This window comes from Nesoenas mayeri, assembly GCF_963082525.1.
Source record: "Nesoenas mayeri genome assembly, chromosome: 1".
In the NCBI taxonomy this organism is placed as follows: domain Eukaryota; kingdom Metazoa; phylum Chordata; class Aves; order Columbiformes; family Columbidae; genus Nesoenas; species Nesoenas mayeri.
Window position 1 is genome coordinate 119,408,212 of NC_137541.1, and position 27,708 is coordinate 119,435,919.

At 40.4% G+C, this 27,708-nt stretch overlaps 1 protein-coding gene across 1 annotated transcript; it reads left to right on the forward strand.

Annotated features, from left to right (window-relative positions):
* The first annotated feature begins 14,067 nt into the window (after positions 1-14,067).
* TMPRSS2 (transmembrane serine protease 2) lies at positions 14,068-27,191 on the forward strand. The gene is made up of 12 exons (XM_080355485.1): positions 14,068-14,562; positions 15,515-15,710; positions 16,020-16,103; positions 17,635-17,754; positions 19,055-19,184; positions 20,036-20,146; positions 21,014-21,057; positions 21,755-21,929; positions 23,540-23,715; positions 24,785-24,880; positions 25,834-25,976; positions 26,518-27,191. Exons 1-12 carry the CDS (start codon positions 14,470-14,472, stop codon positions 26,716-26,718), a joined length of 1,569 nt encoding a protein of 522 aa, XP_080211611.1. The 5' UTR covers positions 14,068-14,469; the 3' UTR covers positions 26,719-27,191.
* The last annotated feature ends 517 nt before the right edge of the window (positions 27,192-27,708 follow it).

The following is a 27,708-nucleotide window of genomic DNA, read 5'->3' on the forward strand; positions in this document are numbered from 1 at the left end:
ACCTGACTTCCATCTATGCTACCGATTATTTTTTTTTCTTCAAAACCTGGGCAGACAGAGCAAAGAAAATCAGTATTCTGCAAAGAAACTCTGTAAGCCCCACTTGGCCAATGTTATAATTAGTAATAGTGGTACATTGTTAAGATCTAAACCATGGGCTTTTTCAGCTTTGGATATTTGTGGAAACACTCCTTTCCCAAGGCCATTTTCTACAGTGTACATGCAATGCTGTCTAAGCATTTTTCATTGTACAGTCAAAACTTCAGGCAATCTTAAGCAAAACAGCAGTGAAGATGCCAGCCCTAGCTACTATTTGTTTTACGGGGACTGTTGTTGTTACCACAGAAGACTTTAGGAGAAGTCATCCACCACCAGCAAGAACTCGTATTAACCAGCTTGTTCTCCTTTCTCAAGGATGGGTTCAAATTACCTTCTGAAAATCACTCACCGAGTAGCTGTACAGGAGTTTGATGACCTATGTCCAAACAGCCCCAGAGAAAACTTTCAGCAAGCTTCTTTTAGCTTCATATGAATCTTTGACATGTTTCAAAATGTTTGGGATTTGATCCTAAAGGTGATAGAAAACTAGGAAGAAAAGGTTTGGTAAACAAGCAGCTAAAACAGAGTAACAATTTCCTATTCAAAATCTTTCTGGCTTAATGCTGAAGTGTTGGCAATTAAGCAAAGGTAGAATGCAAACATCAATCTTTCACTTGTTAGAGGAAAACAGTAACGCCGCATTTCTCATTATTCACTAGAAAGTATCTGTTTTCTCGTGCTGCCTTCACTAAAGATAAGAAGTATTTTGGCTTTGTTTTATTTGCCCCTTCAAACACAAGACTTCTTTACATAGGCAACAGGCAAGCAAACACAGCTCTTTCTTAAGGAATTAATGTAGCCACTGAACCAGAATAAACTGATGAAGGGAGTCCGACCTAAATTAAGCATGATGAGGTAAGACAAATAAATGCAAACATATTTTAGTCGTTAACAAGAAAATGTAGCGAGCAGTAAGAGTGTTGAGTGTGTGATTTTCTACTACAGGTTAATGATTTTTATACTGAGATGTGTAATAGTGGTAACTGTGATTCAGAAATAATTTCAGAAATCACCATTTTTTATCCACTCCAAAATATAGTCATATTGCAAATAGAGTTTCACTGAGCCACTTCAGTTGAAACTAAAAAAAGTTAAGAAAAGTAACTGAACATATTGGAGTCAATCTGTGAAATCTTGCCTTGCAAGCAGAAAGTTATCCTGTGAAAAGTTGTGGATAAAACATCTAGATTCTTCCACAGAAATAACAGCTTCCTGAGTATCATTGAAATGTCAAAGTCTCTTCATCAGAACTATTTGCTCGGAAGTGCAATAACAGAAACTGAAATCTTGCATTTGCATATGCAAACAGCGTTTTCTTGTAGTTGAAATTAAATGCATTAATTGTGGGCTTGCAGAGGAATATAGACAGGTGAAAACGAACTGCATATTCACTTGCTTGTAGCATGCCTGATCCAGTCAGCTGGATCAGTATTTTGTTTATGACCAATCTGTAATTTACCGTTTTCTGACTTCATCTGAACAGTTTATCATAGAATTAAAACAATGCCCAATTATTGATAAAAATCAAATACTTATACCTGCTGCAGGAGCAGACCATAAGAGCAAATCTGGAGCTGAACTAGGATTGAAAGTTCAAAAATCCTAACTCTTTATTATTCAGACAAACAAAAGGCAATTCTTTTCAGATACAAGTTACCTCGTTATCTCATGTAGGTATTCAGAAAATTCAGCTGTTCAAAAGGCCTCGTTCCTTTTTTTTTACTACTTCTGCTGCATAGAATTATTACCAAATAAGTAAAAATCAGTGGTCTTCCTGGATCTATAAAAAACAAGTGATTTGTTGATATAAGATGTCATGACATTCAACATTTTAAAACCAAATTATAATTAAATGATCAGTTGGGAAGATCTGGCCCCACTAAACCACTGTTAATTTGGATCCAAAACACCACATGTGGTTCCTGATTGGAAAAAAAAAATAAATCTTAATTTAAGATTTATTATGGTTTGTCTCTTTTTATTTTACCAGTTGGTATTTTTCTGTATGTATGAGCAAAACTAAATATATTTGATTCTAATTTCTACTGAAACACGGCTCTGTCACTAGTTCTTTAAAGTTAAATGCAAAAGAATTAAGTAATTTTCCCTTTGCAAATTCTTGTTAAACAAAATATTTTAAAATCTAAGTCCAACTGTAGTTGTGTAGTTTCTTTTTATAAGAACAGTGAGATCAATCTTCATTGAAACCCATAATCACCGATGCATTGTAGTTGCTTCAGGCCTGTTTGCTGGCACAAGAGTAACTATAAACCTGGTTTAACTGGCTGAGAACTTTGGATTTATGGCTGCTTTGTGTTACAAGTGCAAGACAAAGCTAACAAACAGAATAGGGGGGGAAAGGGGGGCGTGGGGGGGGAAAGGAGTCTTAAATATCAGGAAAAAATCGTACAAATTAAAATTGTCATTCAACTTATGTACCACAAAAGTAGCATTATTTTAATGTGGACAGCAGGTGGAATTTACAAGTTAAACTCTACTCTGATGTAGGAAAATGCAGCTGTATTTACATGGTACACCCAGAAAAATCCAACCAAGAGCAGTGTTTGAATTTTTTATTCTCTTTCGTTTTACAATCACAGACAAGAAACCCATTGAAACAACATATACCTAAAGGGAAGTTAAAATGACTTATTATTCCTGACAGTTTCTTCCCTCTGGGAGAGAGCAAAGAATTTCATAACTCTGAGACTTTCCTTGTCTCAATACTAGAAAGCTAAACTGGGAAGAAAAAAAACCAAACAAACAGGAGAAGCAAGAAGAGTCATGGTGATTTTCTGTTTGTTTGTTTGTTTGTTTTTTCCATCTATGTACAGCTTGAAATTCCTAAAGATGTTTCTGAAAGACTGGCAAAGAAGTGAGAATGTTCATAGGGACACATCCCTCTAATCTGTAGATGCATGAGACCCTCTCCTATTTTCCAGATCACAGGGTAATTGGTTTAAGGACTTGTGGTTCTTCAGTATATTTAGTCAATACTCTAACGAAGGACTACCTCCTGTTTCACAGGGATTCAATAGTTTAAAAAACCCATGATTTTTGGAGATGTCTGACCATTTATTTTGATTTTCGAATCTAGCTACAACAGGTAAATTTATGTGTGTGTATTCTTGGTAATATTGGCAAATGCAAATGTACTTCCAAAGTCAACATATATTTAGCTTAAGCTTAGTATTAAATGACTAATCAAGTTCCCAAGTTTGATGTAGCTTTACGGGTGAGTGCACAACTGTAGCGTCTGTTGTAAAGAGTCAACCACAGAGCTCTCTCTTATGGTACTGATTTAAAAAAATGCATAGAGGACTCCACTGCAGTAGGGCATAATGAGATTCCTGGTGCTTAGAACTGGGTTGTGAAAACCAAGGAGGTGTTGAGTTGGGTGATCCAATTCCTCATCTGATTTTTTTTTTCCAATTGTGGACTTTAGTACTGAATTTCCCTGAGATAACTCTAATTCTAGTTCTATCAGTGTAGATAAAAGGAAGCCTTGTGCTGTAGTTCCAAAGTGGCAGGGGCAAGCTCATTCTGAAGTGTTTTCAGTACCTATTCTGCAGTTTGGCTTTAGAGAGACCTTATCTCCCACTCCTCTGTGTTTTCGATTAGACATTAGGCAAAAATCAAGAAGTACAGAACACAATGGAGCAAACTACATGTTGGGTTTTAACAAAGTATGAAATGAACTACGATGACAAACTGCCACAGAAACAAAGCAAGTTATGATTAATGGGTGGGCAGAGCTACCTTAAAGAATAGAGTAAAGGAGGTGTCATAGGAAGCCAAAGGTGTCATGTGATAGGATATACAATGGGAGACGATGATAGACACTTAGAAAAATCAGTTTATTTTATATGTTGAAATTCACACTAGTCTATAGAAATATCAGCTTGTACGCCTGGAAAAATGAAAGAAAACATCCAAACATCCTCTCCCTGCTCCACATTCATATAAATATGGAGGAGGAAGTTGTTCACTGAACATTTAAACTATTCATATTTAAGTGAGAGAAAGGTGTTTGGAGTAAGTGCAGAGATGAACAGTGTTAGGCTGGGTCACGTTAAAACTCTAAGACACTTGGAATGCCAAGCAATGAACTCCTCAGCAAGAGAAAGTTCCTCCCTGGCAGGAAACTCACTTGCCCCTTCTAAAGCATTGCAGCCACTCTGCAAAACCAAACCCTACCCTGATCTTTCCTTTTCCTTTTCCTATAAGTTTGCTTATAAGCCATTAATAAAATGAATACACAGCATCCTGCTCTGCAAAAAGACAACTTGCATAACTGAAATACAACAATACATATATACAACTTTTTTTGGAAGAGATTACAGGACCACGACCTGGTCCTCGACTAGCTGAACAGACCTGACCGCTTCTGCTGCCAAGTGGAGGCAGTGTCCCGCTCCACACCTCCGCTGCTCCAGCTCTCCTTTTCATCTGACCTTTGTTAGCAAGCTGAGTTAACCATGGGGAATATTAACCCAGGGGAAAAAAAAAATAACGCTTTTACCACATTAGAGGTTTCAAAGGCCAGCCCTTTAGTGAGCCAGATACCTGCCTGAAGGAGGGGAGGGGAAAACTGGGGGAAAGAGGGTGGGAATACTTCTTCACTGACCAGCTCAGCTCTCTCTGAGAAGAAAAGGTGTTAACAGGGGTAATCAACAAGCTGCTGGCATATGCCCAGATCTTCAAGTCTGTAACTGAGCAGAACACCATTCCTTTTAATGGAGCTGCACTAAATCCCCCCCATGGCAGGTCTGGTATTATTTTATAGTGCACAAAGCAATGTGGGTCCTCTTAAAGAGTTTAAAGCTTCTCTGGCAGAGGAGCACACTGCTCCTTAACACAGCATACTTATTGCCTGTTACCGTGTCCTTCTGCCCAGTTTTGTTTGTAACACCTGAATTGGTGTAGCACCTTAGAATTGGCTGTGTACAGACAACATCTACTTACAGAGTCATCAGCCTATATATTTTACATCTCACTTTCTCCTTATCTGTAGTCTTTGTGCAAGACATTTGGACAAATCCAAAGTGAGATCTGGGACATTCTTGAGCTCAGAAGAAACACCTGTAGAAACATAAATTGTTAGGTATCCTAGAAAACAGACATCACCAGTACAGGACTACCTAGCCTCCAAATGACTTTCAAATAATAATAAAAAAATAGATGTGAAATTCCAAAGTAAAGTTTAACTTCTCCTGTAGAGCAGAATAGATCCTGAGGGATCCCTCCTTCATGGTCCTGTGATCATCTCTCCTTGTGGCCATAATGCCAACTGACAATCTGCAAGGCCACTTTCTCCCATCTTCACTTAACTGTGAAACCTTACGATCAGTTACCCTCCTTCAAACCTAGAATATCTTTAACCTCTGAAGGCCATTGACAGAGTTCCATTAGATGAAAGACAAGGACATGCCACACAGGCAGACACTACAGAGAACCACAGAAGGTGATGATGCAGTCCATTTTGGTTGTAGATGTGACTTGGGACAATCTTATGATTTACTTTAGGTGACATTTGAGGTCCAATTCCTGTAACTGAATCCACACTGAAAAATTATTGGATCTCACCGAGTCCTTTTGGGAGAGCATGAGCAGAAATAGCCCTACAAAAAGGTTCAGCTGGAAAGCCTAACCTAAAATTCAAAGATGTTACAGCCAAAATGTTTTTGTACTAATAGGTCTGAAGATACATAGTTCTCTTTGAATAAATGCACAGAGCTGGAAAAATACTGAAAGTATGATCTTGGCTTCTTGGTGCACTTGATGTAATTGCTTGATATGCATTTGAAAATATAAACAAACCCAAACACTTATCATGCCAAATGTGTGTACTTTGCCTTATCTGTAGTCTCCGTACAGAGATCTTAAGTGTAGCATGCAGCAATATTGTAGCTAATTTGGAGCAGTTCTTAAAAGTGAGTGGAATTTCTTCAAACACCTATGCACTTTGCTAGTCATACTCTGAGGTTTTGCATTTAAGTGGAATTTTTGCAGTGGAGCTCAGCTTTGGCAGAGAAAAACCTCACTCATTTGTAGATTTGCTTTACAGGAGAGTTACTACAAGTCACTAGAGTGTTATAAGTAATGTGAAAATGGACCTCACAGAAATTTTTCATAGCGCACCTTTATTAAAAAGGCCCTAAAAGGCAACAGAAAAAGGAAGTAATTTTCCTTGGCCTGGGTATTTTATGAGCAATCTTTATCAGCTCCCGACCTGCCCTGTTGAAGGAAGCGTTCTGGCTTCTTGTTTGCATACAACACCCTAAAACGCAGGCAAATAAAGACTGATGTGTACGTTAAAAAAAAAAAAAAAGAAAAAGAAAAAACAACAGGTACGGGCCTCTCACCACAGCACGCTTAGACTGGAGCAGCGAAAGCACAACCTGGGGCAGGTCCACCCGTAGGAGTCCCGGGAGAGGGTGGGGGTTACACCGGGAGGCACCGCCGCCACCGCCGCGCCCCTCGGGGTGCCGCGGGCCCTGCCCGGGGCTCCCTTGGCTTTTCTCTGTCTTGATTTGCAAACATCCGTGGGAGGAGGCAGAGGGCTGGGGGAAGAGGAAGCCCCTGTGCGGTGAGGTTGGGGGTGACTGCCGGCACCCACCGAGCACGAAGGTCTGCCAGCAGCGACACAGCACAGTCGGTCCCCCCAGAGGGCTGACGGCCGCTGTCCCCGCCCCATGTCAGACCCGCGGCGTCTCCCTACGGGCGCGGGCTGAGCGAATCGGGCAGCACCCTCCTCCCAGGCGCCGGCGGGAGGAAGAGGCCGGGCGACGCATCCACCTGGTGGCACCTGCCCCTTCCTCGTCTCTCCCCCCGCGTCCCGGGTAACTCCTCCTCGGCCGCAGCGGCTGCTCCGGCTCGCTGCGCCGCGTCCCGTCTCGGTTCCTCTCTGGCAGGGGTAGACCCAGGTAAGCGCGGCGCTCCCAGCCGCGGCCCTCTCGCCCCGCACGGGATCTTTGTTGGACCGGGAGGAGCCACCTCCGGGGCCAGGCGGGTCCCGCGGGCTGGGGGCACCACCGCCCTGAGTTCCGCCTGCGGTTTTTGGTTTTTAATTAAGGAACTTTGGCTTTGCTTTAAGGGGGGAGGCGGGTGCGGAGGGACCTGGGCAGCATCTGTGAAAATCCCCGTTCTGTGGGGGCAGGGGGGGCGGAGGCCCCTCCACAGTGGGGGTCAGCGCGGAGAACCCCGCGGTCAGCCTCGGGGCTGGGGGCAGCGGGGAAGGCGGCGGAGTCTCCAGAGGGTGGAGGCGGCGCCTGATAAAATCAGGTGGGCACATAAGTTCCCCCTTTTCAGCGATGCTCCTTTCTGCTTTACCCGGTTGCCTCTTTTAAGCAGCCGGTTTCTCTACTGGTAGGTGTAGCGCGGAAATGCTGCGCTTCTTCGCGGGGCGGTGGGTAAGCGAGACAGGAGCTAAAGTAGCGCAGGAAAGGTGAATGGGTGCTGTGAAGTGGATAACACGATCCGACGCAGTGCTGGAGACCAGGTGCGGAGCGCTCTACGCCTGCCAGCGCCGTCCCACCTGGTACTTCTCAGAGTGAAGGTTGTCCATTTCTTGCTGTTGTGATGAAGGGAAACGAGACGCTGCGAGATTAGGCAGATATTTTCAAGGTCACGGAGCGAGTAGTCACTCCTAAGGACAATAAACTAGAGCAGCCTCTTCATTGTGTATTAATGTCACTGCTGTTTTGTTTTCTTGCAAAAGTGCTATTTTTTAGCTACGGGTATCCCAACTTATCAAGTAATTTTGGAAGAGTAACTCTGTTGATAAGAGTCTTCCCACAGGAGCCGTATCATTGAAACTGGCAGGCCAAAACTTTCAATGTTGAAATCAACCCCACCCTGCACCTCCCCTCAGGTGGCTTTACTGATGATCATAGCTTACCCGGACTTTGAATTTCACCTCAAGTTTCTGGGTGGGTGCGTGTAAGTGAATTTAAGAGATGGTTCTCCCATTGTGCCTTTGTCCCAAAGTATCCCTGTTTGCCCTGAGTAAAGTGACACTAATTCTTTTAGCACTTTAGAAAGAGCCAAAGGAAGCAGCTTCACCTCTGAAAGATGATTTGTGCCAACTCAGGCAGTGTTAGGTGGGGGAGGAGATGGACTATCTGTGTGTGGCATAGATCAATGAAACTGGGAAACAATTGCAGTTGTGGCTATTACCTAAGGGTATCAATGTAAATGCAAAGCCAAAAGACAGGTGGACTAAGTTAACAGATGATGTCAAAGTAGGACTTGGCATGTCTTTTTCCATTTTCCTTTCATTCTTAAACCTCTAAAATTATATACTGATGCACAGGAGAGACAGCCTAGAGCAAATCCATCATGGTAGCCCAGCCTGGGAGTTGAAATAAGTTGAAATGATGTTCTAGGATGTCAATGGAAAAACAAATCAAAACAGTATTCTAGGATGTTGTTCAAAATATTTCTATTGGAGTTGCCACTCCTGGACATATGGGGTCCTCTTCCTGTATGGACAATCTGTGTCAGTCAAGGATCAGTCCACGTTGAGTAGTTCCAGTACTGCAGTGGTAGCTCTGTGCTACTACATCAGTACTTCTCCCATGTCTTTGATGTGTGGATCCCTAAACCTGTCTCTGGTGGTATGGGCCTCCCTGTGGGGCGAATTCAAACCTCCTGCCAGCAGGCTTGCTTTTCTTTCTGCCATAGACCCTTTGGAAGTGGTTTACAGCTCCTCAGGACCTGTAGTTCACATGTTGAAAGCAGCTGATGTGGACAAATATCTTAATAAGTCTGATTTGTTAACATTACTAGTTTTTATTTTTTCTGCAGAGTGGGTACCTACTGGTACCATATTCATAAAATATGCATTTGCAACTGAAATACGGTAAACAAATATTCTTGAGAGCTTTATTCCCTACCAGGACCAGCCAGAGACCCTCAGTGTTGTTGACAGAGACTTGAATTTTACTACCAGAAGATGAGGTTATTTATTTCTGCCATAGAAGGAGAAGGGCAGAGGCAGAACTGGGGATGTACTGTAGGGGAAGAAAGTATCTAAACAGCCAGGCTGGCTGTTGCTGCACCCCCTAGCAACACTGATCTGTGTGTGGGGATGGTGGGTGCTGTAGGCAATAGCTTCCTCTGCAGTTGTTGCTTGACCAATAGGTCCATCTCCTACCTTGTCCCTTTCAACTTCAGAAACGTCTTTTTGTGTGTGTGTGTCTAGGGTCTTCTGCCAGTCGTCATCCACTTAACTGGGCAACATCTTTTCAGCTTCCTTTCCCATCCCATCTTTCCTAAGAAAGGAATGTGATGTACTTGTGATGGTCTTTTCATGGTAACATTTATTTTCAGATAAGACACATAGATGATTATTTGTAGTATGAATACAACATTCTACAACTGTTTAAAATGAGACTTCTACGCTCAGAGCTTTTCTGCTCAGAGCTTTTTAATGCTTTTTTTTTTTTTTTTTTAATTTTTATTTTTCCTTTGCATGTGGAAGTAGTATTAATCTTGGTTTGCCACTCCTGGAAATACTGTTCTGGACTTTATTCGAGTTGGTGGTAGTGCTTACCAAGAGGCACTATTTTTTTACCCCTGTTGATAAATAGTTCTACAGTTTAATGATATTTTAAGAGCTAACCTAGAATAGCTTCAAAGTGATTTCTTAAGAGATTTAAGAATGCCGAGGCTCTATTTGTGGCAACCTTTCATGTAAATATAGTCTCATATAGTTCTCCTTAAGGTGTGTAATGTTACTGCATAGGCATGCTGGGTAGAGCCTTACCCATATTGAGAAGGTTAGCTGGAAGGCCAGGATGTTGGAAGAAACTGAATTTGATGACTTTGAGGCATTCAGTTGCTTGTTGATTTATCTTTGACCCTTTCCACAGGATACATTTTACCCTGTGGAGTAAATTACTTTTACTTTTTAAAATCATTGCAATACAAATATTCAGCACTACTTCCTGAAGAAATATCAAGGAAATCTTGTTAATGAGATGATAAAAAAAAAAAAAAAGTTACTTTCCTTTTTCATACATAGCAGTATTTTTATAAAACTTTCTATACTATATATTATATATATAATTATATATATATATGTATATTTCTTTATATTTTTAGTGTGGCTTGTTCAACAGTAATCTTGACCATGTTTCTTTTCTTTTGTCCAGGTAGCAGAGGCAGAAATTGCCCAGTGTGTGGAAAAGACCACGTAAGTGAACCTGGAATTACATCTTTGCTTGTTTTCTCTCTTCTTATTTTTTTATTGCCCCTTCTGCCTTTCCTCTTCATGTTGGTATCATAGTTATATTGTGTTTAAGATTATGCTACCGAAACTTCTAGGTGGTCATAAAACTGTTGGTAATAAAAAAAAAAATATGAAAGCATACTTCCTTCCTTCCCAGCATCATCAACAAAAGCCATAGTTTGTTGACTTGCTCTTTTCTACAGTTGATCTTTGCACTGATCTTTGCACTCCTTTGCTATCCTAATGAATTTTGCCAGTTCTTTCATTTGCGTGTGCTGTGTTTCTCTATCCAGATAAAGGGAACTGCTAGTTTTTTTGGATGTGACACTGTGTTATTCAGTGTTCATGTAGAGTGTTTGGATGCTTTCAAGCTTCCTGCTTTTAGAAGCTGAACTGGACTTCATGCATTCGGCTTTTAACTGCTCTGTCCTCTCCTTTCTTCCTTGTTTGCAGGTGGTTGCTTTTACGTAGATTTGACTGTGAAGAACTAGTTTGGTTTTTTTTCGGTGGTTGCTTTTTCAATTGTTGATACGTATCATAGAGCTTAGCAAACAGCTGATGATGTTTCTATTTTGGGAAATAATGCAAAATATGTATTGAACTCATAAGTAAATGCAGGAAGTATACTATTGCAAATATAACTCTGGCTTGATTGGCCAAGTTGAACTCACAGTGTTTAGTAGGATATCTGAAGGTAATAGTTCCATTTGATTGACTTAGGTGTCTAGGCATGGAAAAAACATAGAGTGATTTCTGTATAAAAGCTAATGGAAACTAATATAGTTAGTGGTGCTTGTGGAAACCTAGGCCTCCAAGACATAGTACTGCTCTTAATTAATAGCTACATCACAGTGTGTCATAAGGATGTACCATTATTATTGTCTGCATGGAGAATAAGGATAAAAGCCAGCAAGTCGGTTTTTATTAAAAAAATCATGGTTAGACACACACAGTATAAAGGAGCCATGACTTGATGCTGCTGTAAGGAGGTAAAAGCAAAGGCTCATCTTTACCCACCAGTAGTGAGGTGAAGGGATTAGGAAGATGGGGTGGTGAGGACCACTTACAGCTGAGCAGCACAACTCTATGCTCAATGCTTCTCCTGTCCAAGTTAGAGAATGGCTGTCACTCTGGAAGCAGGGGGAGAAGCCTTTGGCAGACTAATACTCTTGGAAGTCCTTCTTTAATTAAGTAGTGTGTTATCAAATGAAGGAGAGAACAACTCTCTTGCAACTTTTGCTTAAATATAAAGAGTTGATTTGCAGAAATCCATAGAAAAACTAAAAAAGCTATTGGATTAATTTTTTTCTTGGATGCAGGTAGTATTTTCAGTTTGTTTTTTTTTTTTTTATTACTGTTTGTTTAATTCAAACAACTTTTACTGGGGAAAAAAAAAAAAAAAAGAGTATTTTTTTTAATCTTAATGACCCATGACAGAATGTTAATTACAGTACTCCTAAGCCATGTGTGAGAAGAAGCTAAAATATTTCAAGTAAAAGCTGTGAGGCAGTACCTCTCACTGAATTCATCAGTATATTATATCAGTGACGGTTATATATTTTATACTCTTATTAGTGCCTGTCATTAGAAACAGCACTGTTATTTCTTTTATGTTCAGACTTACGAAACAAAAGTATACTCAATTTTGGACCTTCTGTGTTGCTGGAGGTCCAAATTCTGGTTCTGTTCCACATTGGAGTAAATGGAAATTTTTGAAATTCATGGGCTTGAGGGCGTATGAGTGATGGGTGTCTTTCATTGCTTTATGCTTTTTCCAAAGCTAGAAAGGGTTAGCAAGCTGACCTACAAGGCTCCGGCTCCCTGGGCTTTGTCTCTTGTTCCTTCAAGCCTGCTGCAGGGGTGAGCTCCATATCTGTTTCCTTGTCTGGGTATCTCTGTACACTTTAACTCCACCAATTCACTTTAAAGGACTCTTGAGGTTTCTTTTGTCAGATGTACCCAATAAAATGTTGTTATAGCTGGACAGACATCAGGAGGAATGACTGGCAGCAAGAAGGAAGGATAGTTGTACCTTCCCACTATTCTGCACCAGAGTGGGTTTATGATACTTTTATGTGGGAACTATTTAAATCTGTCTGGTGTGCGAGGTGACTTAGAGGCCAAAGTATTGGACTGAGATAAGAGAGACCAGTCTCTTCTAGCTCTGTAGTTGTTGGGATGGAGAGTGTTTGACAGGTCAGTTTGTTTCTCTATGACCCAGCTTCCTTATCTATGGAGTTGTTGCAGTACCATTGATGTGTTTGTAGAATATTTTGAAGTATGTCAGTCATGCATTTAAGAAAACTAGATTTTATCATTATTGAATGTTACCCATCAATATTTGCCTTAAAGGTTTGCAAACTAATGACAGTCTAGTGGTTTTGGTTTATTCTGTTTTTAATATGCTGGCAAATGTTTATGTGTAATACCATGGAAATCTGTGTATACCTGTAACTTCCTTGTATTTTATGGTGTGATAATGGAAAAACTATTATTAATCAGAAGCTGGATGGAAAAATATACTAAAAATAACTGACTTGGGAGTGGGCATTGAAAGCCAGTTGAGGAACCCAGATATTGTTTTCCTCAGTTCATTTAAAACAAACAAACCAGAAAAATAATGAGGAAGACTGTCGCATGCCAATTTGCAAGTCCTTTCAAATTGTAACATAAAAAATATTTGGATTTTTCTTTGGTTGTAGTACTTGTTGGCTTACCTCAGAATCACCTGATGTATTCTTCCGTCTGCTATCACCAGACTTCCTAATCCTTTTTTTTTCCCCTCCTTTTCAGAGAACAAGGAACAAAAATACCTTCCTGCAACTTGTTACTTGTCCCTCAAGTCTGGGCAAAGCTGCGCTTCCGGACTCTGCTATGAAGAGCTGAGTAAGAATGGATGCGACATAAAGCAGAAGTCCTGAAGCCTTAGTCACCAAACTGATGGACTTATTGTAAGTAGGAGAAAGACTTGTTTTTCCCCTGTCTGCCATTCAAATAAGAGTTCAAGACTGTGTTATTATTTACCTTTTATTTTTTTTTGTTAGTGCTAATAGGCAAACACCAGAATCAGCCTTTCTAAACTGTCACGAAGTATTGGCACGCTCGAGGTACTTCAAAAGCATTTGCAGTTCAGTTTGCAGTGAGGTGACACCTAGGTACAGGTTCTAGAAGATAACCTTATACGTCGAGCTGAATTATGCTGTGTCTTAATGCAACTGCTCTTCGTAGTCCTGGCTTTCGACAGGGATCGTGCCAGTGTGTCTGTGTTCAGGGTACTGCTCTGGGAGCTGGAGAAAGGTACTTCTCAGTGCCTGACTGAGGCACGTCTAGGCTTTTTTCATATGTAGTAACATTATGAGAGGACTCAATAGATTAAACTATTTCTTAAAATTATTGCTTGTAGAGGTCTATAACTGCTTATATTAGAACTGTGGCAGCAAACATTTAATGTTTCATGTGTCTTTGATAGTCTGCAGTTTTACTTAATGTTAATGTTAACTTTAAAATAAACTGCTATATGGTTGAAACATCGGATGTAGCTCCTTTCTTCTGTTCTATTTGAAAAACTTTCATATTGATGTTGTGTATTTCCATGTTGTGCTTCTCTCCCTGTTTTTGGTGTGGTGGCTACAACACACAACCAAGAAAACAATTGTTTGTAACACAGAAAAGTGAAAAAGATGTAGCTTGTGGGGCTAATAGTCATGATGTTATCAAATGAGCTAGTTGAATGTGTATTTCCTGATGCATTGTTCATGTTCTCATTTCTGTGTCATAAACCTTGAGCGATCCATGAGTAAGTGTTGAGAGAGACAGGAGGACTTGAACTTGGTACTGACACTGTGTGGGTTGTTGCCAGGATATTCTTTAACTTTCATTCTGTCAGCGAGAGTGAGCACTAACTTAACCTTCTTGGTTTGTGTGGCGCTCGTGTTAATGAATAGTTGCCACTGTATAATCCTCAATGTTGTATTGAGAGGCTATTGAGATCCGATTTCATGCTGCACCTTAACTTGTATCCTCTCTTGAAATACTTCCGTATTTTCCTTTTTCCTCCAGATTTGGTGGTTTTCCAAAGGAAAAACTGACAACAGAGGCAGACAAAGATTCTGGTTGTGATTTTTTTTTTTCCTTTTATGTATTTTTTTTTAAATACAGGTTCACACTTTACTTCCAAACACTTGAATTCCTTTGGTACTGCTGACACAGGAAAGATGACCTCTACTGTAGTAAGTAAACAAAATATTCAAAATATTCATATCTGGGGTTTTTTTTGTTTGTTTGTTTGGTTTTTTTCATTTGTTTGGTATTTTTATTATTGTTGTTTTTGTGTCGTTTTTTTGTTGTTTTTTTTTGTTGTTTTTTTTTAATTGGGTTTTTATTTCTTTACCAGTAATAGCCTATTATAAGTGATGCACTGGTTAGCAAGTCTTTTAAAATGTGGATGTAAGTGTTTGTTGTGTTTTCTGCAAAAAGGGAAAGACATACTGTGAGTCAGGTGTAAGAGGCTTGAATTAACTAGCATGTCAGGTGCTCAGGTATTCCTGGGAGAGATTTGTGTTTTTAAAGCTTATTGTGGAAGAATAGATTGGAATGGCTTCTAACTAGTTGTTAAAACCCTTCCAGGGTAAATATTCCATGACCTGCTGTAGGCCAGTGAGTTTCAGAAATAGCTTATGCATACCTGGTGTTGCCAGAGGACAAAACAGAGCAGTAGAGCATTTATCTTAGACCTGGACAACCGGGGAACACAAAGGCTGTTACTTTTCAGCATTTCTTTTGCTGACGGTACTGCCTAAAACCATCCTTGCTGCTTATTTCTACCCTATCAAGTGTTCCAGTGCAATGGTTTGTGTGGCCAGCTGGAGGGCTGGGCTAAAAAGTCCTTAGGCTGAGTTACTTTGGAGCAGGAAACTGATCTATTTATACGGCTTCCAGCCTCAATCTCTGTTATTATTCAAAGTGCAAGGTATTATTAGTCATGTACTGTAAACCTCCTTCTCTGTGCAAACTGGAGTCACTAGCATGTGTATGCATGCATGGTGAATTTCTGCACTGGCAGAATTACTTAGTAGGGTTCTGAATGCAAATGGCATCTGAAACTTATTTTGTCCTTAATGAGGTCTTGTCTCTTGTTTTTCATTTTTTCCCTGTTTCCTTCCCCTCAACATTATCATTTAGGGTCTTCCGTCATACTATGAAAATGGTGGCTTTCAGCCAGAAAATGTCTATTCTGCCAGGCAGCCAGTAGGTGCTTACCCATATCCACAGAACTTCTCAACAAATGTTCCATCAGTGCCAAGCTACGTCCCAAGGGTTGCTACCTACCAGTCAACTAGGCCAGTAGCACATTCATCCAGGAGAACATGTGCACCAAGTAAGTTTTGTCAGGACTTCTTTCAATTTTAGACTTAAGGTCTTCCAACGTAAGATAAAAAATAAGAGATCTTCCAACTCCTGTGTTGAAGGAGCCACCTCCCTGTGGCTGAAGAAGTAATAGGTGGATGGGATGCCAGTGTAACTGGATAAGAACCTGGACAATTTGGAGGAAGGGCGGTGAAATGGAGAAAAGTCTGCCTGGCAAAAAATGTCTGGGTTTGATGTCAAGGAAACAGATAGTACTGGTGGCTGGAAGTTGCCTTATTTGTGAAACTATTTTATCTTTTTCTCCTTTCTTTAATTTCAGGTGCAAAGAAAACCATAGTCATTATATTATCAATTTTACTAGTCATTTGTTGTGCAGTTGCTGCTTTCTTCATCTGGTATTTTGGTAAGGTGTTGTTTTTTGTTTTGGTTTGGTTTTTTTTTTCAGTTCTGAAAGAAAAGATGTATTAAACTTTTAAAGTTAGAAATATACATTCTTCCATTTTATGCTGAATTAATGAACAGGAAATTCTTTGTTGCCTGTCTCCAGAGATGAACTAATATTGCTTCCTAATGACTCAGTTTTGTTTGTTTGTGATCCCCTTCCCCTTCCCCTTCCCCTTCCCCTTCCCCTTCCCCTTCCCCTTCCCCTTCCCCTTCCCCTTCCCCTTCCCCTTCCCCTTCCCCTTCCCCTTCCCCTTCCCCTTCCCCTTCCCCTTCCCCTTCCCCTTCCCCTTCCCCTTCCCCTTCCCCTTCCCCTTCCCCTTCCCCTTCCCCTTCCCCTTCCCCTTCTTTTGACATTGAGCGAAGTAATCAACTTTGACTCTTCTGGAGTGGCTTATTCAGGTGGCTTCTCTGGAAAGCTCCAGTCTATCTGGCAAAAGCTGGTATGGGGCCATAGCTGTCAGTAAAGACTAGTCTGACCTCTTGCAAGTGTTTTTGCATTGGAGGATAGCTGGCACATAGCTGTGCTTGGACAACACATTCTGCGCTGCATTTCATTAGGGAAGTCACTGCTATGCACCCTCTCTGAAATGGAGCTCTGTTCCAAATTTGAACTTGACTTAATTTCAGGTAAAGGAAGGAGACTGCATTAAATTTGTGTACCTTAACTGCAAGAGTGTAAATGGTCAAGATATGTTTTATTTTGTTAAAATGGGATCTTTATTGGAGCAGAAGTAATTCCTGTCCATTTATTTGTTTCTGTGAAGCTTTTGCTCTGAAAGTGTGTTAAAGTTGTGTGAGTCCAGCCTGTCTCACCACTGTAAGCTGTATCAGAGATGATATCTTTGCCTTGGAAGTCATCCCCAACGGGGGTGAGTGAGCTCTGAGGCTGGGCTAGAGCAATTCTGCTCAGCTCAGGTGAAGTTTATTTTAATTTTTCTTTCAATGAAAGCCACTTTTCAAAAGAAATTAAAAACCGATCTGCTATATTTTTAGGAGTCTCTTCATTCTTTTCTGTGCAAGAGAGGACTTAGTCTAAAACAGTTAGGATGACACTTTGTGTTCTTAGGGCGTTTTTTTTTTTACTCTGATTTATACAAGATGAATGTAATCTTGTTTTAAATGGCAGAGAAAGCAAAAGGTTGTAATTTGAGTAATCACTTTCTTCCTCCTTTTCTGTTTATAAATGTTATGCTTTGTCAGTGCAAAGCTGACTGCTTTTAGACAACTTAATGGTGCTCACTTATTCAGAGGAGGCCGTGGGCAAAATCCAAACAGCTGCATCAGCGACTTAATCTGACAAGTGATGTAAAGGATAGAGCAATACATCTTCTGTTGTGTTGGGTTAAGTCTTCACCCACTTCTGAATTTAAGAGCACTTTCTGATCTTTTGCTATGCCAAACTGGCATATTCCTTAAGATGAGGGTTGGCAATAGTCACCTGAAGCTAAGCTGATGTTCAGCCTAACAGCTGTGTTGCTCTCTCCCTGCAGTAGAGAATCGTTGTCTTGGCTCCTTGATAGAGTGTGGATCTTCAGGAGTGTGCCTACAGCCCTCGCGCTGGTGTGATGGAGTGAACCACTGCCCCAACGGGGAGGATGAAAACCGGTGTGGTGAGTGCTGGCAGCCAAGACGGGGGACCTTCAGTCAACTGCAAGGGTTTTTGAGCAAATTTCTTTGTCCAAAGCTTGCACAAGTTACAATAGGGCCATTTTAGACCAAGTTATGTTGCTAAAATGGTTTAAGGTGTTTGAGTGCTTTGAAGCCTACATCTAGATATTGTCTGTTTCCAGTCCAGTTAAAAAGCTGAAAGAAAATCACTGATTCAGGGGTCTGAGCTGGCTTAACTTTAAATCAGTTTTTAAAATCTTACCTTTTGATTTGAATGCAGTTTGTGCAAAACTGATGTAACATTGTCTGCGGAATGAACAGTCATCATTGACTCCTTAGGAGAACTTCAGGTGATAACAGAGATCTGGTGGTCTCTAATCAGGCTTGTGATTGTCCACATATTTTGCATTCCCTGTTCTCCCAGTACTTATTTTCAACTATTTCCTAACTCCTTTGTGTAAGAAAGCCTGATCTGATCAGTGTTTCCAACTGAGAAGTAGCCCAGGGGAGGTTGAGTGCAGAGCTGAAGGTGAAAGGTGGAAATATAATCTATTTGTTCATTCCAAAGATGTGGCAACCTGCTTCTAGCACCTGTATTGCACCAGTGCCACTCTGGAAAACTGCTGCGCTCTTATTCTCTCTTTGGGAACTTTTATTCTGCACATGCCTCATACAGTGTTAGCATTTACTGATGAATGCTCCAAACATGTTCCACTCCATTTGGTTGAATAATGCAATTTTGGAGAAGCTTGTTAAATCTGTTCTTTTGCTTGAGCTATTTTATATTAAATTCTTCTGCAAATAAATACATAATGAGGCATAGAATGTCAGAGGTAATTGCTCCTTATTACATTCTTGCTCTACAAACACTTGTTTGAGAAATTTGGTGTACTAAGATATAGTATGTCAATATAGCAGAATAGATTATATTTTATTGATACACAATATATGATAAGAAATACATGGTTGTATGGATAAAAGATAAGACTGGCTGTTGTAATCTTTCTCAGTGGTAGAAGGAGAAAGAATTTTGAGCATAACAGCTGAAAATATGAACACTGTCTTGCATTTTAAAGTGGTAGTTCTTTTAAATTGCCTTACACAAAAGAATTAAGTAATTGTGATATTTCTGTCTGCTTGATATCTACTCAGAGTCTAAGTTGAAGGCAGCATTAACACCAGTTTGTAAATACAAGCAAAATTGTGAGTAATAATACCTTTAAGTATTAAGAATGGGCAGGAACATAGCTTGTGGTGTTCTCAGGTTTGTTTTTTTTTTTCCTCTTCTTCCTTTTCTGGCAGTTAGACTTTTCGGACCAAACTTTATCCTGGAAGTTTATTCACCTGTCAGCAAATGCTGGTATCCTGTTTGTCAAGATGACTGGAATGATGATTATGGGAAGACTGCATGTAAAGACATGGGCTACAGTGTGTAAGTCTAAACTTCATCAGCCTTTGCACATGCATAGAAAGGTTAAAATTTCCCTCTTGCCATTTTTAAGAATGCATAACTGAAACAAAAAGCATTTAGTGATCTAGTTCTTGTGGACCCTGGTTGGTACGATTTTAACAATCATAGCTGTTACAGAATCAAAATGAAGCATTGCTGCGAGTAACAGCATCTGGCATGCATGCGGTGGTTACTCGGTGGGGTCACTTAGATATAAGTACGTTCACTCACAACCATCTTCCAGAGCTCACCTCAGCTAGTAGCAGATCATTGTAATTGCTCAGTAACATCCAGTCTGGCTTAACCTGTTATCACATGTATTGCATAGAAAGCCTTAATCTTCTGAGGACACAAGGAATTCCTGCTCGTGTGGAAGATCACCATAAGCATTCATGGCCCAGAGTGCTGTCCATGTTCTCCCCATGTAATGCTGTAGCCTGAATTCTTCTGCAGTTGAAATACTTGATGTTGCCTCTCTTTGATACAGTTGGCAAATACTGTCTTCTCTTGTGCCTGGACCTAGAACTATGCTGTGTAAATGTACCAGCAAAGCCATCCCTTTTTCATACGGTGTTCCATGAGGCTGAGGATTCCTATCTTTTATGCATGTTAGATGAAAATATTATTTTAATCTAGTAACTGTTTGATGGGAAACAGAACTTGATGAATGTTTAGAGAATCTGAGTCTCTGGCACTGTACTACAACATTGGCATTTAATAAAAAAAAAATAAAAAAATTTAGTGTTCATGTCAGAAATGTTATTTTGGCACAGTTTGTTGCCTGTTTGAAAACTGAAACTACTGGGTTTCATAATGGACTTTCTGTTTTGCAGAGATACATACTACTACAGTCAAGGAGTAGCAGCTGAAGCCAGCTTTAAAAGCTACATGAAGCTGAACACAAGTGCTGGGAATATAGACCTGTACAAAAAGCTGTATAGCAGGTACCTTTTTTTAATACAAACTTATTTCCTTTTATCAGCGGTCTTTTTAGCTGTTGTAAGAGGTGTAGCATGATGTAAGCACATCTTTCAATGGGAATTGTTAGAGGGAAAGAGACTTTGTTTTTAATCTGACTGCAGCAACTGCATTCCCTTCTATATAAAACCACAACTTTCATTATTCCATTCTTTCTCTCCTCTTTTAGAAGAGATGGCCCATCCTGTTCCCTCCCTGCTGTCTAGAAGGTTGCCATGTGAAAGATACTTTTCTAAGGCTCTTTGACCATCAACAGGAGTTTCTGTATGGTGACAATAGCTACCAGCTGTAACACAGAGGCTGGTACAGCTTTTATCTTCAGTCACGTGAACACATAGCATGCCAAATGGATCTTTCACTGTGGAAAATATAATTTTTATACTCATGAAACAGCTCTGAAGTGTCTAGTTTCTAAACCTACAGACTGCTGTGCCTGCAAAGTTCCTGTGGTTCCCTTGTTTAGGTTCTTCTACAACTACTTCATAAATCAGCTCAACTCTTTCTCATGCTGTTCTTCATCTTGCTCCTCAATAGGCTTACAAACCTTTTGTACTGGTGACTGCAGTCTTCCACATGACAGTTTTGGTGAATGTGAGAAATGGTGGAGGCCGATGATTGCTGGTAGGGTAGCTGGAGAGAGTGAAGAAAGGAGGGAACCTTCAGCAGGAAGATGAGGGTGAAGGCAGGGCACATAGCTGGAAAGGGTAGGCAGCAGCTGAAGGGTGAACTTTACCCACCATTTGCTTCACTGTGTGCCTAAAATACTGTGGTTTTTTTTTTTTTTTTTGTTTGGGTAGTTTTAATTTTATTTTATATTATTATTTCTATTGCAGTGATTATTGTGCATCAGGAAATGTGGTTTCTCTGCGCTGCATAGGTAAGTGACTGTTTGTCAAACTACTTTTCATGCTTTGAAATGCTCTGGCTGGAAAGTTCGTTTGAATCTACATAAATAACTGCCCTCTTTTGATGGGTTGGTGATTTAACTGTGGTTGTCAAGTTTCAAAAGGTGCAGTTTAAAGAGCAGGGTGTGAGAGAAGACCAGAGGGTTGTTAGATCTCCAGTTGCTTTTGTCTTTGCTGCCACCAGTTCCTTTAAATTACTTCCCTGTGGTGAAGTTCTGTAGCTCTTGCCTGGCAGCTGTGGTGGGATGTCTGTGGTGCATCTAATGTCTGGGTAGGCAGTATGTTCCTGATGGTGATGATTGTCACGAGACGACATCTCTTTCATTGTTCAGCATCAAGGCATGTGCCTGTGTGGCTCACCAGAGATGCCTGCATACCACACTCAAAGGTGAAATGAACCACTGGTTTATGGTTCGTGGTGAACCAAGGGCAGTGGCTACCAAATACTCATCTTGACGTTTGCAGTGCAAAGGGGATCTGGGCTGTGAGAGACTCAGGATTTCGGTGTCCAGGGCAGGGGCCTGAGCTGCAGCCTATTGACTGGCAGCAAAGCAGAGGTCAGACATGGCCTGCGCTCCCCTCTGCCAACAAACCCTGAGCTGCAGACACCATCTTCCAGACCAACTCTCCCTTTGACTAACACCTGCATGTATGTGACTGACCCCTTAGAGTGCGGCCTGTCCACTAAAAGCGTGAACATGATGAGCAGGATCGTGGGTGGCAGTGGGGCGATGCTGGGGCAGTGGCCGTGGCAGGTCAGCCTCCATGTGAAGGGCACTCACGTCTGCGGGGGCTCCATCATCACCCCCCAGTGGATCGTGACGGCGGCACACTGCGTGGAAGGGTGAGTCTCGGCCCATGTGGCCACTGTGACCACCAGCTCACTTGTTCATCTCTCAAATGGCTGTTTTTCTTGCTCCAGGCTGAAAAGCACAGATTTACTTAAGTCTCTTGACTTTCTGCTTTGAAACCCCCTTGAATGCAGGTACTAGGTACAATATTTTGGCTGTGTAACAGTGTAATTTTCAGGTATTAAGGGAAAACTTGTTGCACAGAAGGTCAGCTGCAGGTTGTCTGTCTGCTTTCTATAGGGAGAAAATCTTATTTACTTATCTTATTTATTAAAGGCGGAAATTAAGTTGGATAGTGGTGTTGGGCACAGATACTCATCCAACTTAAGAGATAAATTCAAAACACCAAAGTAACGCCAGACAGTAGAAGGTTATAATGAAGACAGTGAATTACACTTTGGCAGAAAAATAAACAAAAGGAAGAAAATGTGCCAAACCCTCAAATATTGCACAACCGTCGACACAATAAATTTGAAGATGCCTGTACCATTTATTTCCTCACATCTCATGCCACAGGGCAATAAAGCCAAAGTCAGTATTAAATGTAGATTTATACCTGTCCAAGGAATACCTTACATAGGCATCAATAAGAAAAAGAAATGGTGCTTTGTCCATTTTTAACTGATGAAAATAGAAGTTTAAAGGAGCATTGAGGGTGTTATTGTACCTTGTGTACAGTGGAAGAATGTGTTTAAAAGGTGTCTACTTCTGCTAGAGGGAAAACCCACTAAGCAATAACATTTTAATGGTTAGTTGACTGAATCATAGTTTGAAGCTAAGCCGAGGAAAAATAACTTTGTCCTTAACCTTGAGAAAGGAATGGAAGTGTATATTTTTATGTGAGGATGTTATCCTTCATTTTTTCATTTGATCTCTGTAGTATGCAAAACCTTTAGGAATGGCAACCAGGCTGTAGAGGGCACAAAAATGTTTTCTAAGTCTTGATTTTTTAATTTTTTAATTTTTTAATTTTTTTCTGGAGGGGGAGCAACTTGTGAGCACTACTGCCTTGCCAGTTCTCATGGAGGGAGTTTTAACACTTGTGGAAAGTTTTCTGTTGAGCATTTGTAAACTGTGCTGGAGCACAAGAGGCTACTTAAATTACATCTAGTGAGCATGCTTAACATTTAAAAAGAACCCCACAAAAACGAAACAAAAAAACCCCTAGCGTTTTCAAGATAGTGAAATTCCTTCACTAGATTATGTTTTTACTGATTCTGGTTTCTCCTGCCCTTGCATGCTTTGGATAGTACATGTGAGTGATACCACTGACATGTGAGACCTCAGAAATAACTGCTTGATCCTCCAGCCATGGAAATCAATAGACTTCAGTGTTGTAGTCTCAGACTATAATTTGCTGTGCTGAGTGACTAAGGGTCAGGTGACAGTGATACTTAACCCATTTCAAAGATTTTTTTTTTTTTAATATATTTATGAAATTAGAGTCAAGCTTTCTCAAAGCTAGTTGTCTTGCAATTTGTTTGCCTTGTTCTTCAGAGACAGTAGTCAAATGCATGTGCATTGTTAGGCAATTTTTTTGATGGTCATAATCTGTGACTCGTTAGCAGAGAAGCAGACCTTCTAACCTGTCTTTTTTCTGTAGACAATTTTCTGACCCATACAACTGGAGGGTTTATGCTGGGATTCTGAACCAGAATGAGATGTTCTTAGGATATGGGTACAGAGTGCAACAGATCATTTCCCATCCGGATTATGATACAGATTCTAAAGACAATGACGTTGCCCTTATGAAGTTAGAGACACCGCTGACATTTACTGGTATGTATTCTGCCTTTCTTAGGACAAAAGTCTGATAGCTGTAAGCACATATTTTGAAACTTCTGAAGTTCATAAAGAAAGCTTTGTAAATATTTACAGGAAGAACACAAACTCTGAGTAGAGCCAACCTAGAGGCAGAGACGGGGTGGAGGTGGAGACAGAGGGCACAACTTCTAATTTTCTGATTAGGCTTTATTTAAATCTAGAACATGGGAATGGAGTGTGGGTTCATCTCAGTCATGAGCTTTTACTCCAGAATGCTGTACAGTGCTTAAGTATCACCATTCCTGTACATGCAGAGTGAGGATGTAGTGGTAGAGGAACTGACTAAACCCTAAACCAAGTTATGTCAAATAAAAATTAGGGAAAAAAAACCCACAAAAAACAAACCAATCAAACAAAAATAAACCCAACCCAAAAACCCAAACCCAAATGTTTCAAGAAGGTCCTTTCTTAAATGTAGATGTAGGTTGTTTGTAAGCAGGTGGTTAAAACAGACAAAGCATTATTTACACTTGAAGTGCTTTCTGTGTACAGGTGCCATCTGTACAGGTCTTTTGTATTTCCGTGCATCAGCTTAAAGCTGCTAGAAATAATCTGGAGGGCCTCTTCTGCTGCTGAGAGTAGCAAGGTTGTCTGGTTTTCTGCTTCACACTTCTTATATACAGGCATGGAATCCTGCTTGCATTGTGATTATTTTCAACAGTGTTTTTTGCAAAAGAGTGCAGAGAGGAAGTTAGAAGTCTTTCTTCTTCTTTGTCCTCTTCTACTGATCAGAAGAGCTGGTGTTAATCATTCTGGGTAGCCTGATGACTTGGGCTAGAACCCTTAACTGTGCTTGTTCCTCACTTCGAGATCAGGATTAGGTAGCCATTTGGGAAAGGGTAGCTGCTGAGCTTTCTGCTGCTGCCTGCATTGCATGGTATTGCCTATCTGCAAGGAAAGTAAAGTGCAGCAAAAATGCTTGTGTGTATGCAAGCGGTGGTCATGCTGAGATATTTAATGTGCATTTGTTTTGCATTATGTCTGGACATCTGGGATTACTGATGTTACTGTGTTTGTTTTGTAGATACTGTACGGCCAGTTTGTCTGCCTAATCCAGGAATGATGTTTGAACCTAATCAGCAGTGCTGGATATCTGGATGGGGAGCAGAGTACCAAGGAGGTAAGAGTGGCTTTGGAATATTTCGGTCTTCTGCATAAAAAAGCAGTCCTCTTCATTCTAAAAATAATAGTTATATGGGCTGATTGGGCAGTTTGAACCAGGTCTATTGATACGCTGTTTTTTCACTCATTTGACAGCCCCTAATATTTACAAAAGGCATTCTGTCCCAAAGCAACTTGTAGTGTGTTGCATTCAGCAGGCTGCAAAGGAGCCTCAAATGAGTGTCAGGGGCCAGAAATATCCACACAGGAAACAATTTTGTGCCTCTGCTAGCTTGGCCAATTCAGTGCCCATATACCCTCTCTTATAACAAGGGTTGTATGCTAAGCCAGTCCCCTGTGGACATGCAAAAGGGCAGGAGCATGTCCTTTCACTGACTCAAGTGAAATCAGCATGATGCAAGTAAATTTGCAAGAAATGAGAAGGAAATGGAGGAAAGGCTTCCTACAGTATTAGAGACCGCTGGGTGGGGATGGGGATGTTGGATGTAGCTGAACACAGAGTATGGGAATTGCTGGTGGCTTGTGCTGGACTGTGAAACTGTGGGGAGCTCCTCTTCCCCTCTTGCAGCCTCCATGTGCTTTTATTAGCCCTGTAGATAACACAGTTGATTTAGGGCTGGAGTAGGCAGGTGGGTGCCATGTTCTCTTGCTTTATAGTACACAGACAGCAAAGCTGGGTAATTCACTGGAAGGGAGTTTTAATGTCATAGTTGTCTCTGAGCAGTGGATCATACATCTTAAGTGTCCATTCTGATGTTTCTAGTAAGTTTATTTTGTCTTGAACAGTGTTAGCTGCTGGGATTTGTAATAGGAATGTACAGGATGTTTCAAAAAAAGCAATCCAGTTTCAAAGCAGTAGTGATTTCAAATTGGGTCCATCTTTTTGAAACAACCTGTAATATGATGCTTGTTCTAATTTTGTCTTTGTACGTTTGTGCATTTCAATTTCAGGCAAAACATCAAATACCTTGAATTATGTTATGGTGTCCCTAATAGAACGTTCTAGGTGTAACTCTGGCTATATCTATAATGGCATGATTTTGCCTACAATGATCTGTGCTGGATTTCTAGAAGGAGGAGTTGATTCTTGTCAGGTAATTGTTCCTATATTAACACTTAATAATCTGATTAATTTTCAGTCTCACTAGTTGGGTTTTTTAAATAATTTATTAATTACAAACAGATCCTATGCCAATTAAAAAAAAAAAAAAAAAAAAGTAGCATTTTGGTTGGGCTTCTCCCTTTAGAATGGGTTGCTTTTGTTCCATCTTCTGCATGGCTGCCAGAGTTCTTGCTAAATACCCAAAAAGGGTGAGGCAGTAATTTTTAATGCTTTGAGGATGTTTTGCCTGCTGGTGCTTGAAAGTGAATGAATGCTCTTCATAATCACAGAGACACCTTAGCATTATGCTTGTGATCAAGAAAATCAATAATGTCTATCTCGTTTAGTGCTTTGGGCAAACAATTTTCATCCTTTTTGCAATTAATACTGTAATTGCTATTGCATTTTATTTTAGTGACTGCCTTCAAATGGTGGCTAGCCTTTTTTGAACCCTAATCTGTACTCCTGAAGTGAAATTAATTGTGTCTTTCATGGTGGCCGGTTCTCTAACAATATGCTTGTTTTTTGTGCAGGGTGACAGTGGAGGTCCTCTAGTAACTAACAAAAACTCCATATGGTGGCTGGTTGGAGATACCAGCTGGGGAACTGGCTGTGCTAGTCCCAATAGACCTGGAGTGTATGGGAACATGACTGTGTTTACAGATTGGATTTATAAAAATATGCAGGTAAAACATTTGGATGGTTTTAATAATTTTAAATGTCTTAAATCCTGAAACTTGGTTTTATTTATAAAAAATATATACATGTGGTTTGTCTGGTTATTAAGCTATGCTGTTGAGAAGCTTCCAAGTAATTGATAAGCAGAACTTGAACCTTTGTTTTTTGTTTTGTTTTTTGAACAGGCAAACAGATGACAACGCTGACTGTCCTTCTTGCTGATTGATGTTTCAGAGAACATGGATAAATGAAGCCATGGGTGCCTGGGATATTTATTCACTTTGTAAATGATTTTTTTTCTCTTTGAAGTTTCTTTTTAAAGATAACATGAAGGATTGCATACTTGGTTCTGTGCTGGCTACAGTGACTGACCTTAATCGGAGAAGGATAATGACAATGAGCACCTTTCTTCTTGATGTGGTGCCTGGCAGAAAGTTGTTCTGTCAACTCTGCTGAAATGTCTTTCTTTAGTTGAGTAACTCTCACTTGATAATCAGGTACAGACTTATAATGGCATTTTTAATCACAATTTAACTTAAGATTTTTGTAGCAGAATGCTGAGATGGTTTAGTAGTGTTTTAAATGCTAAGTAATGTGAACATTGAATCTCTGAGCTGCTGGTTGGCAATTTAAAAAGAAATGAATGTTTTGTGGTATATATGAAGGGAAGTTTTAATGCACTATGGTAGAGGCACAGGAAAAAAAATACCATACATTCAGGTAGTTAAAAATCCTCAGGATCTGGACACAGCAGTCATCCAAGTCAGATTGTTCGAAGTTAGACCAGTCTGACTATCTCAGTAATTAAAAGTACTGTTCTGCCTTAATCTGCTCTGCCTCTAAAAAAGGGCAAAATTGGCCATCACTCTTGCTGTAGGCTGTGGAGAGGGATGCTCCGGAGCTGTAGCAGGAGCAAGTGAGTTCTGATGGGGAAGTCTTCAGCTGCGCACATCGAGGTTATCTCTTGAACTCCCCTCCCTGCTGTGAAAGGCAAAGGGCAAAGCTTTTCATTGAGGCTGTGTTGCAAGCGATAGACCTCTGAGTGC

Bases quoted from the DNA above. Each gene is read 5' to 3' on its own strand.
- TMPRSS2 (XM_080355485.1), top strand. From the start codon at position 14,470: ATGTATTTTTTTTTAAATACAGGTTCACACTTTACTTCCAAACACTTG. The intron at 20,147-21,013 runs GTACCTTTTTTT...TTTCTATTGCAG, and splicing joins TACAAAAAGCTGTATAGCAG to TGATTATTGTGCATCAGGAA. The intron at 24,881-25,833 runs GTAAGAGTGGCT...TTTCAATTTCAG, and splicing joins GGGAGCAGAGTACCAAGGAG to GCAAAACATCAAATACCTTG.